This window comes from Vipera ursinii (assembly GCF_947247035.1).
Source record: "Vipera ursinii genome assembly, chromosome: 1".
Classification (NCBI taxonomy): Eukaryota; Metazoa; Chordata; class Lepidosauria; order Squamata; family Viperidae; genus Vipera; species Vipera ursinii.
Window position 1 is genome coordinate 126,634,126 of NC_139512.1, and position 12,421 is coordinate 126,646,546.

At 39.0% G+C, this 12,421-nt stretch overlaps 1 protein-coding gene across 7 annotated transcripts in view; it reads left to right on the top strand.

Moving 5' to 3' along the window:
* Positions 1-12,421, top strand: part of PTPN4 (protein tyrosine phosphatase non-receptor type 4) — a 102,343-nt gene that overhangs the window by 48,792 nt on the left and 41,130 nt on the right. For all 7 annotated transcript variants that reach the window (XR_014490874.1, XR_014490875.1, XM_083349846.1 and 4 more), the window contains exons 8-12: positions 4,309-4,429; positions 4,956-5,043; positions 7,350-7,438; positions 9,586-9,649; positions 11,232-11,404. Coding sequence is in view for 5 of the 7 variants with exons in the window: in XM_083349846.1 (XP_083205972.1) it covers positions 4,309-4,429; positions 4,956-5,043; positions 7,350-7,438; positions 9,586-9,649; positions 11,232-11,404 (535 nt within the window). In the remaining 2 variants the exon portion in view is untranslated. The remainder of the gene's footprint in view (positions 1-4,308; positions 4,430-4,955; positions 5,044-7,349; positions 7,439-9,585; positions 9,650-11,231; positions 11,405-12,421) is intronic.

Genomic DNA, 12,421 nt, shown 5'->3' on the forward strand with positions numbered 1-12,421 from the left:
TTGGGGGGGGGGTTGAGTAGGTGTTGCATTTATCTCGTCTGACATACAATTTGCTTTCTTCTGCTTCTTGATCTTTGGCAATCTTTACACATTCATTCTTAACAAATTCTTTAAGTTTATTGCTTAGTTCCTCTGATCCTTTATCAATAAGGTCCAAAGCTTCTAAATGATTCCTAATGTTCTCGTTAAAAATGATGGGTATGTGCTCAAGATCATATGATAAAAACTGCTTGGCTTTCTTCTTCCACTTTACCTTAATTAGGTAATTGTATATGACCAATATCTAATCTGTTCTACAGTTGGTCCTGCCCATGTCTTTGTTGTTAATAATTGAGCTCTTCCACTTCCTTCTGCCAATAATATAGTCAATCTGATTTCTGTGTGCTTCATCTGGGAAATACTGTGTATGTAAAGTGGTGCTTTAAAGTTTGTGAACCCTTTTAAATTTTTAATATTTCTGCATAAAAGTGACTTAAAATACGACCTGTTTTCACGTCTTAAAATTAGACAAAGAGAATCCAATCAAATAAATGAACTATAAATACACTTGCTCATTTATTCATTAAGTAAAATAATCCAAAGCTACTATTTGTATGTGGCAAAAGTAGGAGAACTTTTAGAATTATCAGTTAATTTGAAGGGGGAATTAGAGTCAGCTATATCAATCATTGAAATGATTATCAGATATGTATGTAGAAGGTCCTGCATTATTTGAAGAACACAATTCTGGGTATTCACTACAGTCTGTGAACGTGTTTCATGGCTCGAACAAAGGAGATTTCTGAGGACTTCTGAAAAGCAGTTGTTGAAGTTCAGCTGGCTGGGAAAGGTTGTAAAACTGCTTCCAAAGAGTTGGACTCCACCAATCCTTTATTACCTTTGCAATTATGGTGAATATCTGTAGCTCGGATGTAGGATGAGGGTGAAGTTTCATTCTCCAAGCTTGCTGGTTGGTTAACATTTCGTTAACAGGCTCTAATCTCTACCCACACCTACACCAAACACCAGTTCAATTGGAGCAACATAAAAATCATTGGGCACCCTACCACGCGCCACGCTCGTGTCTCCATCGAAGCCTGGCACTCCAGGAGCAATTCCATGAAAAGACACATCGACCTTCAACCAGCCTATGAACCCCTCAGGATCCAAATCAACCGCAAAGCCAACCAGAGTCAGCACCGACCCTCAACCAACCCACGTAAGCCCTCTTTCCCCCCCACAGCAGTTCCCCTCCAAATGAGCCTGACCTGATGTAACCTCCCCATCACAGGATTCTCACTGATGACTCACATCTGACCCATCACAAGACCCTTACTTGACACACCCACACCTGAAGCCCTTATAAACAGAAGAACACTGACAATGACATCCCCTAAACTCCACAGATGTTACCTAGCCTAGTTCAGAAACCAACCCACAAGCTTGGAGAATAAACCTGCACCCTTGCTTTGTTACTTTCCCCAGGAGTGGTCAACCAGTCAAGATCACATCAAAAGCAAGGCATGTATGTAATACTCTGGGAGGTCTCAAAAACTCCTAGGGCAATTTCTTAAGAAACTAAAGATCTGTCTTGTATTGACAAATGACAGTCTTCATGAGACCACCATCAAAAACATTGCACAACAATGGTATGGATGGCAGTAATGTAAGGAGAAAGCCACTACTCTCCAAAAAGAACATTGCTGCTTGCCTACAGTTTGTGAAAGACCATAAAGCTATTGGAAAAATGTTTGATGCATGGATGAGACCAAGCTAGAACACTTTTGCTTGAATGAAAAGTGTTTGGTAAAAGGCAAATACTAGTTTTCAGCATTTCTGTGAAATGTGGCTTGAGCCTGCTTGCTTTTTTCAGACCAGGACACCTTGCCATCATTGAATGACTTATGAACTGAAGCTCAAGAGAAAGTGGGTCATGCAACAATATAATGACCTAAAATACAAAGTAGTACAGCCAAAGAATGATTAATATTGAAGTTAAAGTTACTGTTTGGTAATGGCTAAGTCAAGGTCCTGATTTTAATCCTATAGGAATGATGTGGAAGGAGGCTAGTTCTTGTGTAGAAGCTCTCCAGCATCCCTTAGTTGAAGCTGTTCTATAGGGAGAAGTGGACTAAAATTCCTCCAAGCCAATGTGCAGGACTGATCAACAGTTATTAGATACATTTTGTTGCAGTTATTGCTGCCCACAATACTCCACTTACTGAAAGCAAAGATTCATATACTTTTGCCACACACAATATATAGCACGAATCCATTGACAGTTGCTGATATATGACACAAGTTTATTTCTACCTTAAGGTTTTCTGATAGTATGTTATGTTTAATTTTTTTTAAAAAAGGTTTAAAGATGAACAATGCATACTTCAACTTCAGACAGTGGCACATAATTTTAATGATTATTTTGAGATTTGTGGTATGTCTAATCTTACCTAACTGTGTCTAAACTTACTTATTTAGACTTATATAAAAACTTTCAACACAGAAGATAGAAGAAAACACAGTTTAATAATCTGGAATATTAGAATGTTATTGGACCAATATATTTCTTGTGTGAACAGGGTTTTCTTAAAAAAAAAAAAGTTTGCACTAGTTCAGTGATGGTGAACCTGATATGTATGTCAAAGGTGATACAACATGACATTTTAGGTGACACGTCAGCTTTCAACGCCTGACAACAGTTAATCTTGAAAGCATGGCCCGGTACTTGTGTGTGTTTTTTGATGGCTACAGAGAATAGCATGTGCTCTCACATAGCCTCTGGAAGTTGCACAAGAACAGGGTGTGCTTTCACACAGTTTTTGAAGGCTGCAGAGCCTGTGGAAGAGCTTTCTCTGAAGCTGCTTCAAGAGCGAAGGCCTTTTGTAACCCAGAGCAGCCCTGGGTAGGCCACAGGGGCCTGCAAACAAAAAGAACATCTCTTGCAGGTAAGAGGCATGTGGCAGATCCTGGGTAGCATTGACTGCGGGGACAAATATTTCATTCCTCAAGACTTGTGCGTCTTGGGGAATGGTACGAAGCAGCCTTTTTGAGTGGCAGCAATGACTTTAGGGCTAAAATCAAAGCCTGGCCTCTACCTAAGGCCCAGCTCAGCTCTAACACATCTAGAACACTGTTCAGGGTGGCCTAGATGGAGGATGGAAGATGGAAAATTGTTTCTCATTTGTTGGTGGTGGGGGTGTTAACATGCCAGTATAGTCAAGTTGAGCATTTTTTGAATTTTTGACATGCCAAGCCCAAAAGGTTTACCATCATTACACTAGTACAACAGAAAGGCACTTAGACATACATTATTTTTATAACAGTCCAAAAGAAGTTACTTACAAAACACGTTCAGGAACATTGTATGCAATTGAACATTTGTTTGAAATTTTATTTGTAGTAACTGCCACTCCCAGGGAGGCAAGTAGATTTGTAAGTTGAACTGTAGCTTATCTCTTGGAAATTGGGTGTAGTTCAAAGAAAAATTTCCAGGGGCACCTGCAGTGCAATTTTGTCTATATTACTATGGTTGACTATGCATATAAATATATTTTTTCCCCAAAAAATACTTAATAATGTTCAGTGTTGCTTATAGAGATACAGGTAGTTCTCCGTTTACAACCACAATTAAGCCCAAAACATCTGTAGGTAGGCAAGACAGTTGTTAAGTGGATTTTAGCCCACTTTACGACCTTCCTGGCCACCACTGTTAAGTGAATCACTGCAGCTAAGTTAGTAACACGGTTGTTAAGTGAATTTGGCTTCCCCATTGACTTTTCTTTTCAGAAGGTTGCAAAAAGTCATCACAAGAGCCCGAGAGACTACGTCATAAATATGAGTCAGTTGCCAAGCGTGTGAATTTTGATCACATGACCATAGGGATGCTGCAACCGTCATAAGTGTAAAGACTGGTCCTAGGTCACTTTTTTCAGTGCTGTTCTAACTTCGAACAGTCACTAAATGAACTGTTGTAAGTCGAGGACTACCTGTACTATCATCAAATATTTAATATTAGAGGAATGGTACTAGAATATCAAATAATTCAATTGAATTACATCTGTGGTTCAATGAAAAAAAATTTTGAGGGCTACTCATATGGAATTCATAGGGCTTGTTTTCAAGCAAACTTGCACCAGATGGTTGAAATCTTTCTGGCACTAATATTCAAAAATTGATTCGTGTATATTCATCTTTACAGGATTACATTCAAGTTGATTCATTTGTGCAAAGATGTGAAGAGATAACTGTTTTTATTTGCATATCTCTTGTTTGTTCTGCAAGTTGTGAAACAGGGCTGCTGTTATATAAATAGCTTATTTTAACTTTCAGCTGAACTGGGAGACTACAACCTTACAGATAACTTCCCAGGCTACCTCTCAGATTACTCTTTCATCCCTGGCCAGCCTCAAGACTTTGAAAAAGAAATATCCAAACTACATCAGCAACATATGTAAGCATGACAAAAATATAGAGTTATAATCAAAAAATGATATAGCAGAACTATTATGTGTGTGCAGATCAAAAGTAGCCGTCTGAATTGTAACCTACCTTTTTCCATGGTGTGTTATTCACTACTTATGAAGAAATAAAGCATTTAAACAAACATAATTGCAGTCCCATAAAAACGAGATATGGTGAAAAAGCACGCCCTTGTTCTTTTTTGATACTATATTTATGCTGAGTTCCTACTAATAGGGTCTATTAAATAAGGTATGCAAAATTACACTTTTGCAATCAACAATTTCTGTATAATACTGAAAGTACATTCTTCTGCCATCTACAGAGCTTCAATATAAAACTATTTAATCAAAAAATAATTTATTAAATAAAAACAATATGTAATATATTATTAACATTTTCTCCCCTTTTTGAAATACCACATTTTATGCAGAAAGTTTTGTTTTTAGGCAAGGACTTAGATTTTACAAGCATTTTAAAAGAATTTAAAGAATTTGCCTGTTTTTGCCTCCATATAGAGGTTTGTCTCCAGCTGAAGCAGAGTTTAGTTATCTCAGTACTGCCCGAACCTTAGAACTCTATGGAGTTGAACTGCACTATGCAAGGGTAGGTTTGAATTAATTGTTACTGTTTTAATGGATATCAGCTGTAAACTTGTTTTGTAGGAATTATCAGTTTTAAATACATTTAAGTATTCAGAGTAACTGAGTGTGAATTTAAAGTGATATATTCATAATTTAATCCACTTATGTTTTGTTTTACATAACCCATTTACTTAATGCTTTTAATAAAAAAAATTAACCATAAACCTGGCTCATAAAGTAATTAGTATTTTAAAGGGCTGTAATTTTGTCCACCTTTACATATGAGTAAATGTTAAGTGCTTCTAAATTGTATTCAAAGTTTTTTTTCCACATGGTATGCTTAAAAATGTATTGATGGAAAGTAACTTGATTCTCTTAATTTTCATGGGGCACCTTATAATTAAAATCATAACTTATTAAAATTAAAAAAGGAAAGTTTGTAGTAGCAAATAAGTAGTAACTATTGAGTGCTAAGTTTTGAATTGTTTCCTCTCTCCCTCTCCTCTGTACTTGATTAATCTGGTTCTTCCATCTCCTTATCTTTTCTTATTATTCTTATTCTTATCTTATCTATAGTAATAAAGAGCTTAGATAATCAAGGTGCTCAGCTGAGCATACAATCCATTGCTGACACATCCACATACATTTTAGTCCAATAAAGGAGAAGAAATCATGCATATGCTTCAGGCTTCATTGTGTGTGTATGTATGTATATGTATATGTATATGTATATGTATATGTGTATGTGTATGTGTATATATATATATGTGTGTGTGTGTGTGTGTGTGTGTGTGTGTGTGTGTATATGTATGTATATGTAAGGGACGCTCAGTGGGTTAGGACGCTGAGCTTCTCATTCAGAAGGTCGGCAGTTTGGGGGGTCGAATCCTGAGTGCCGTGTAGCAGAGTGAGCGCCTGTTACTCGTCCCAGCTTCTGCCAACCTAGCAGTTCGAAAGCATGTAAAAATGCAAGTAGAAAAATAGGGACCACTACAGTGGGAAGGTAACAGCATTCCGTGCGCCTTTGGCATCTAGTCATGCCGGCCACATGACCACGGAGACGTCCTCGGACAAGCGCTGGCTCTTCAGCTTTGAAACGGAGATGAGCACCGGCCCCTAGAGTTGGAAACAACTAGCACGCATGTGCGGGGGAACCTTTACCGTGTGTGTGTGTGTGTGTTTGTGTGTGTGTGTGTGTGTGTGTGTGTGTATTCATTCACAGTCTCAACTATAGCAGTTAACAATCTTTCACCGATACATTATCTTTTCTCCTCGCCTTTCCCACTGCCCCCCCCATTCCACTGAAATGTATAAATAAATACATTGACATGGAATATAAGAAGCGAGTATCAGCTTCTGAAGTCTTATTGCAAACAATAAGCGGCTGCCTTTAAGATCAAGGTATCATAAACTTTGCCCTCTTTCATAGATGCAGTTCTTACCTAAAGAGCTTAGAGAATCAGGAAATGCATGTGATCTTATAGTTCAGAGTTCATGATAGAATCAAGGACATTTGTTTAGTGTTTCACTTATTTTTTTAATCAGAAATAGAAAATTGCACTTTGTAATTAATTTAGTTATAAGAATTAATTTAATATGTTTTCTGGTTAATTAAATATTGAACTTTCCTTAAGCCCAGAAAAGAGGGAGAACAAGTTTTGGAAGAAGGCTAGCAACCACTCCCTGTTATACATAGCATAATGTTGTGATGATATCTGCTTCAGGGCATTTAAAGACGGCCATGTTTAATCAGAATGTTCAGTTATAATATTACAGCTAGTTCTCGACTTATGACCACAGTTGGGAAGAGAATCTTGGTCGTTGAGTGAAGTCCCAGTGCCGGGGTGTTTCAAGGGGGGAGGTCCTGTGATTCCTGGCGCAGTCGGTGTGTGAGTTGTGAGGGTACTGCAGTACAGTGCAAAGCCATAGCCACTCCTGGGGGCTTCAGCGGTCCCAGCCCAGCAATATCGCACTTGTCATTGGCAACACTAGAGCCTCTTACACAGGCATTTTCATAACATAGCAGTTTACTATATTATTTCAAGTTTTGTGATGATTCTAATTTTGTTTCATAAGGTAGTACCTTAAGATCAGCTCTATTTAAATATAGAGTAGTTCTATATAAGAGAAGCTTAGGATGTTGCTTGATAGTGACATTATGGGGAACGTAGAAGAGCCGGAATATAATATTAAGTCAAAAGATATTTTTCCCTTAATGCAAATTGACATTAAAGACTCATCAAGGAAGAGTTATTGCTTCTTTACAAATGATAAAAGTTGTAAGAAAAGAGAAAATAAGTATTCATAATTTTCCTGTTCTTTTTGTAGGATCAAAGTAATAATGAAATTATGATTGGAGTAATGTCAGGAGGCATACTAATTTATAAGAACAGGGTACGAATTAATACCTTTCCATGGTAAGGATATGTTTTTAAAGTATTATTATTTCCTATGTACAGGTATTCCTTACTGAATGACATTAATTAGGACTGGAAACTCCATCATTAAGGGGCATGGTCATAAGTAAGTTAAGGAAGAACTTTTTGTGACCTCAACTCTTCCAACATCCTGCTGGCTTCCCTCTTGACTTCATTCTTCAGAAGCCAGCAGGAAAGGTTACCAGTTGCAGTCAAATAACTGCAGGGCACTGCAGTGGCTGTAACTGTGAGGACTGATCAAAACTAGGATTCATTAGTGTAGATGGCATTCAGACGTTCGCTGGATGAGTAGTTGTTAAACAAGGGCCACCTATACTATAGTGATAGCTTTCGTTTTTAAGTATACATCTAAGATCTAAGTTGGTCACCTTTTTATATACTAAGAATTGTAAAAAAAAAATGCCTCCGAATACTACATGCTGCAGTGTTTATAGGTTAGATTTTTTGGGGGGGATAAACATGTCGGACTAATTTTTAATCAACTCTTTAAGAGTCAGTGTTCAATATTATGCCTTCCTGACCAATTGCAGTTTCCAAAAGTTCTTCAAGGACAAACTCATGCAAAGCAGGTTGCAATAAGTAAGGTGTGTGTGGTTGTGAGCAGTGTCTTTTGATCTAGGAAATCACTGTAATGGTATATGAGAAAAACCTTGAGAGACAGGGTGAAGAAATGCTGCCCAGGAAACAGATAAGAGTAGGTATAGCCCGCAGCTGGGCTGAGAAAGAGGCTCAGAAGTAAGCCTCCCTAGCTTCTCATGCTGTAAAGGAAAGAACAGGAGATTTGTACTCTCAGACGTGCAAGATTCTATTAATATAGTCTTGCAATAAAGTAGAAGTAGTACATCTGGCTATGTTTCCTGTCCAGTCTACCTGGGAAGACTGATAGGGTGCAGATGGGCACACCAGATCTATTTTTTCTCTTTGAGCAGGAGCCAAGATTCCTGGAGAACCTCCAGATGGCAACTACCTCTGACTGGAGGAATGTGGCCTCAACCAAAGTTAAAGATGTCTGATCATCAGATGCGAGGGATCGTAAAACCCACAGTCAGTTAGTCTCATTAGGGTTGAGCTGAAGCTAATTCTTTCCCATCCAGGCCAATACAGCCTCCAGGCATTGGGAAGGCACCTTGATAACATCACTTGGGTGGCCCAAGGCAAAGATATGCACTAATGATACTTAACTCTGTACCAACAAATGACCGCACCCAGCAGCTTCATGTAAATGTTAAATAGAAATAGGGAGAGAGTTGAGCCCTGCTGCACTTGACAGACCAAAGGCCTAGAACTGGACTTCTCCCCTCACTATCCCCCCCCAAAACACCAAATAGAATCGATCTTGGAGGAAGGAGAAGAGCCACTGATGAACAGTGCCTCCCACTCCCAACCCTCTCAACTGGATTAGAACACGGGTGTCAAACTCGTCGCGTCATGTGATGTGTCATGATGTATCGTGACTTTTTTTTGCATTGCCGGAGCTAGGGTGGGTGCGGCCTCCGTATGAGGCAACCAGCCCGTGGGCTGGCAGTTTGACACCCCTGGCTTAGAAGGCTATCTTGATTGATGGTATTGAAAGCAGCTGAGAGGTCAAGCAGGGCTAGGATGACCATACCGTCCACTTGTTTACTTAATTATCTACTCCGGTTATCAGGCCAATATAGACCTATATAGTATTAAGAGATTATGTCGCTTTTTAAAAATGTTTTCTTACTCATGATTAAGATAAGTTTAAATGATTTTTGTTCTCCTATTTTTCATGCATTAGTATTGTATTTTCCAATGACAATAATGAGCCATTCAAAATAGGAATCTATAGGTTTTTAGTTGCCTGAATTATTTCCTGCATTCATAGCTTTTGTATGTAAAAAATAATTTATATCCTGATAAACATAATCAAGAGATAGGCAGCCCATATAAATTGAATAAATAAATATAAGAAAAGACACTTTTGCTGATAATAGTCTTTGAGGTATAGTGCTACAGTGATAAAATTTAGGCTGGAACAGATTTAGACAGGTAAATGAAATGATGGATATTTGTCTTGTGAATGTTGAATGTAGTGACCATCCTTGTCCAATTAATACATCTGATTATTGATTATCCTATTGTGATTTTTTTTATTTCATTAGGTTGAAGATTATAAAAATTTCTTTTAAGTGCAAACAGTTTTTCATTCAACTTAGAAAAGAATTAGTGAGTATTGATACTTCTAATTAATATATTTCATACTAGATTATATTTTATTTTGAATGAACCTTTATTGTCAAAGTACAACCATGTATACATTGAGATTGGCTGAGCCTCCCTTCGTGCCCCCACCCCCAACTTACAGTGACACAAACCCTCCATCTTATTACATCATGTGAGCTAATTGCACAACACACCGGCCTCGCAAGTCAATCATGCATAAAGTTTATAAAATTATATCCCGTTCAAAAGCCTAACAGCCCATGGATAGAAGCTGTTCTTCAGCCTGTTGGTACGGCTGCCTATACTCCTATATCTCCTACCCGATGGTAGGAGAGTAAAGAGGTACCGTCCAGGGTGTGAGTCATCCCTGAGAATTTTCCTCAGTCTTCCAAGGCAGCAAGCCCTGGCGATGTCATCTAGTGGTGTCAGGGGACAGCCAACAATGTCTTGTGCTGTGCTCACCACCCTCTGTAATGCTTTCCTATCCGCGGTGCAAGTTGTTACAACACCATATGGATAGTTTTTGTACCTCCGCCCTGTATGCTGTCTCATCCCCACCTGTAATAAGACCCACCACTGTAGTATCATCTGCGAACTTAATTATTGCAGTAGATGGGTCGGATGATACACAGTCATATGTGTACAAAGAGTACAGATAGGGGCTAAGCACACAGCCCTGTGGCGAGCCGGTGCAAAGCTTCAGGGGGGTGGACAAAGCAGACCCGACCCTCACTGTTTGTAACTGGTCCCTGAGAAAGTCTTGAATCCAGTCGCAAATTTCAAGTCAGTCAGCTTCTCGATGAGAATGCTCGGCAGAATGGAAATGTTCTTTGTAGAGCGTACCTGATTAAAATACGAAAATAAATTAATTTTATAATTGTCTAATAGTAGGCTAAACTATTGTTAATATAGTAAATCTGGCTGAAATTATTCTTTGTATGTAGAGCCAGAGGGAAATTGAAAAAGGCCATACATGTCTGGCTTATAGTAGTAGCAGCTTGATGATAAGAAGCTCTCTGAAATTGTTGATAACCTCCTTTTGGAGGGAGGAAGATAAAAAAAAATGCTACAATCTGCTATCATCAATCTGTGACTGTAGTCACAAAGCTTTCCTCCTGGACAGGTTGGCCTTTCATCTTCCAGCACCTTTGGTCCCTGTCCTACTGAATGTTGTCACTTTTAATCTAACAATGTTTCTGTTATTGCTAGCAGGTTCCTAGCTATTAGGAAAGCAGAAGCACTGGCTTAGGCTGATAGGAAGCTGATAATTGCTTCTGAGCATTAACAGCTGGCGGCTAATCTATCACTCGTGGCAGAGAAATTATATAGATTGACAGGGATGGAAAAAAAAATGTGGATTTTATTTACCTTTTTTGGTGCTCACTAAGCCAAAGCCCTCACATTAGTTCACTCTAATGAATCCTGTACCAAACTTTACCAATTTAACGTTGTGTGTATTTGGGGATGGGGTTGTGAAGCAATACTATTTATATAATACTTGTGCTATCTCCATCTTACATACATTGTAGTACTTAAATAAGAATCCTTTGGAACTGACAAACAAATATATATCCTTTCTTTCTAGCATGAATCTAGAGAAACTTTGTTGGGATTCAACATGGTGAATTATCGAGCATGTAAGAATTTATGGAAAGCTTGTGTAGAACATCACACTTTTTTTCGGTTGGACAGACCACTGCCACCTCAGAAGAACTTTTTTGCACATTATTTTACTTTAGGGTCAAAGTTTCGGTACTGGTAAGTTGCATCTCTATTTCATATGATGGTATAGGAATAATAAAATAAATATTACAATTGAAAACTTACTATAAAGTTGCTGCTGTTAATTTGATAGCCCAAAGATGAGGAAAAAAAATTTGGTGGCCAAGTATTATAAGATTTGGGGGAGTATACATTATATGCGTAGATGAGATTGGATGCAAGAGAAAGATTTGTTGATGTCTTTGTTTTTTAAACTGATTTGTGTACTTTAGCTTACCCTGCGGTATTCATATTTCTATAACATGACAGGAAACTGCTCTTTCAGCAGGCTTTACCATCCACATGACTCCTAGGTTACTTCAGGAGCCTTCAGTCCTCGGTGCACAGATTAGTCACCCACACTGCACCCAAGCACATTTCTGACTCATGAATTTTGTTTGAAAACAGGTTGCTACATAGACCTAAAGGTAAAGGTAAAGGTTCCCCCGCACATGCGTGCTAGTCGTTTCCGACTCTAGGGGCCAGTGCTCATCTCCGTTTCAAAGCCGAAGAGCCAGCGCTTGTCCGAGGACGTCTCCGTGGTCATGTGGCCGGCATGACTAGACGCCAAAGGCGCACGGAACGCTGTTACCTTCCCACCGTAGTGGTCCCTATTTTTCTACTTGCATTTTTACGTGCTTTCGAACTGCTAGGTTGGCAGAAGCTGGGACGAGTAACAGGCGCTCACTCTGTTACGCAGCACTCGGGATTCGACCCGCCAAACTGCCGACCTTCTGATCGACAAGCTCAGCATCCTAACCCACTGAGCCACCACGTCCCTACATAGACCTAGCACCCCTGAAAAAGAACTGGTTTAGTCGGAACTGCATTAGGCTACATACATTGGTGACTTCCCCCCCCCCTCAGTTTGGCTGCAGTTTAAAATGAGTTGGAAAACTTATTGACCACTTTGTGTGGTCAAACCAAGGAGGGAAATAGGCAGTACCAAGAGTGGCTGTAATTATCATGGGAAGGAGACCATTAAAGCAGTGTTCAGGTCACAGAATCTTCCAG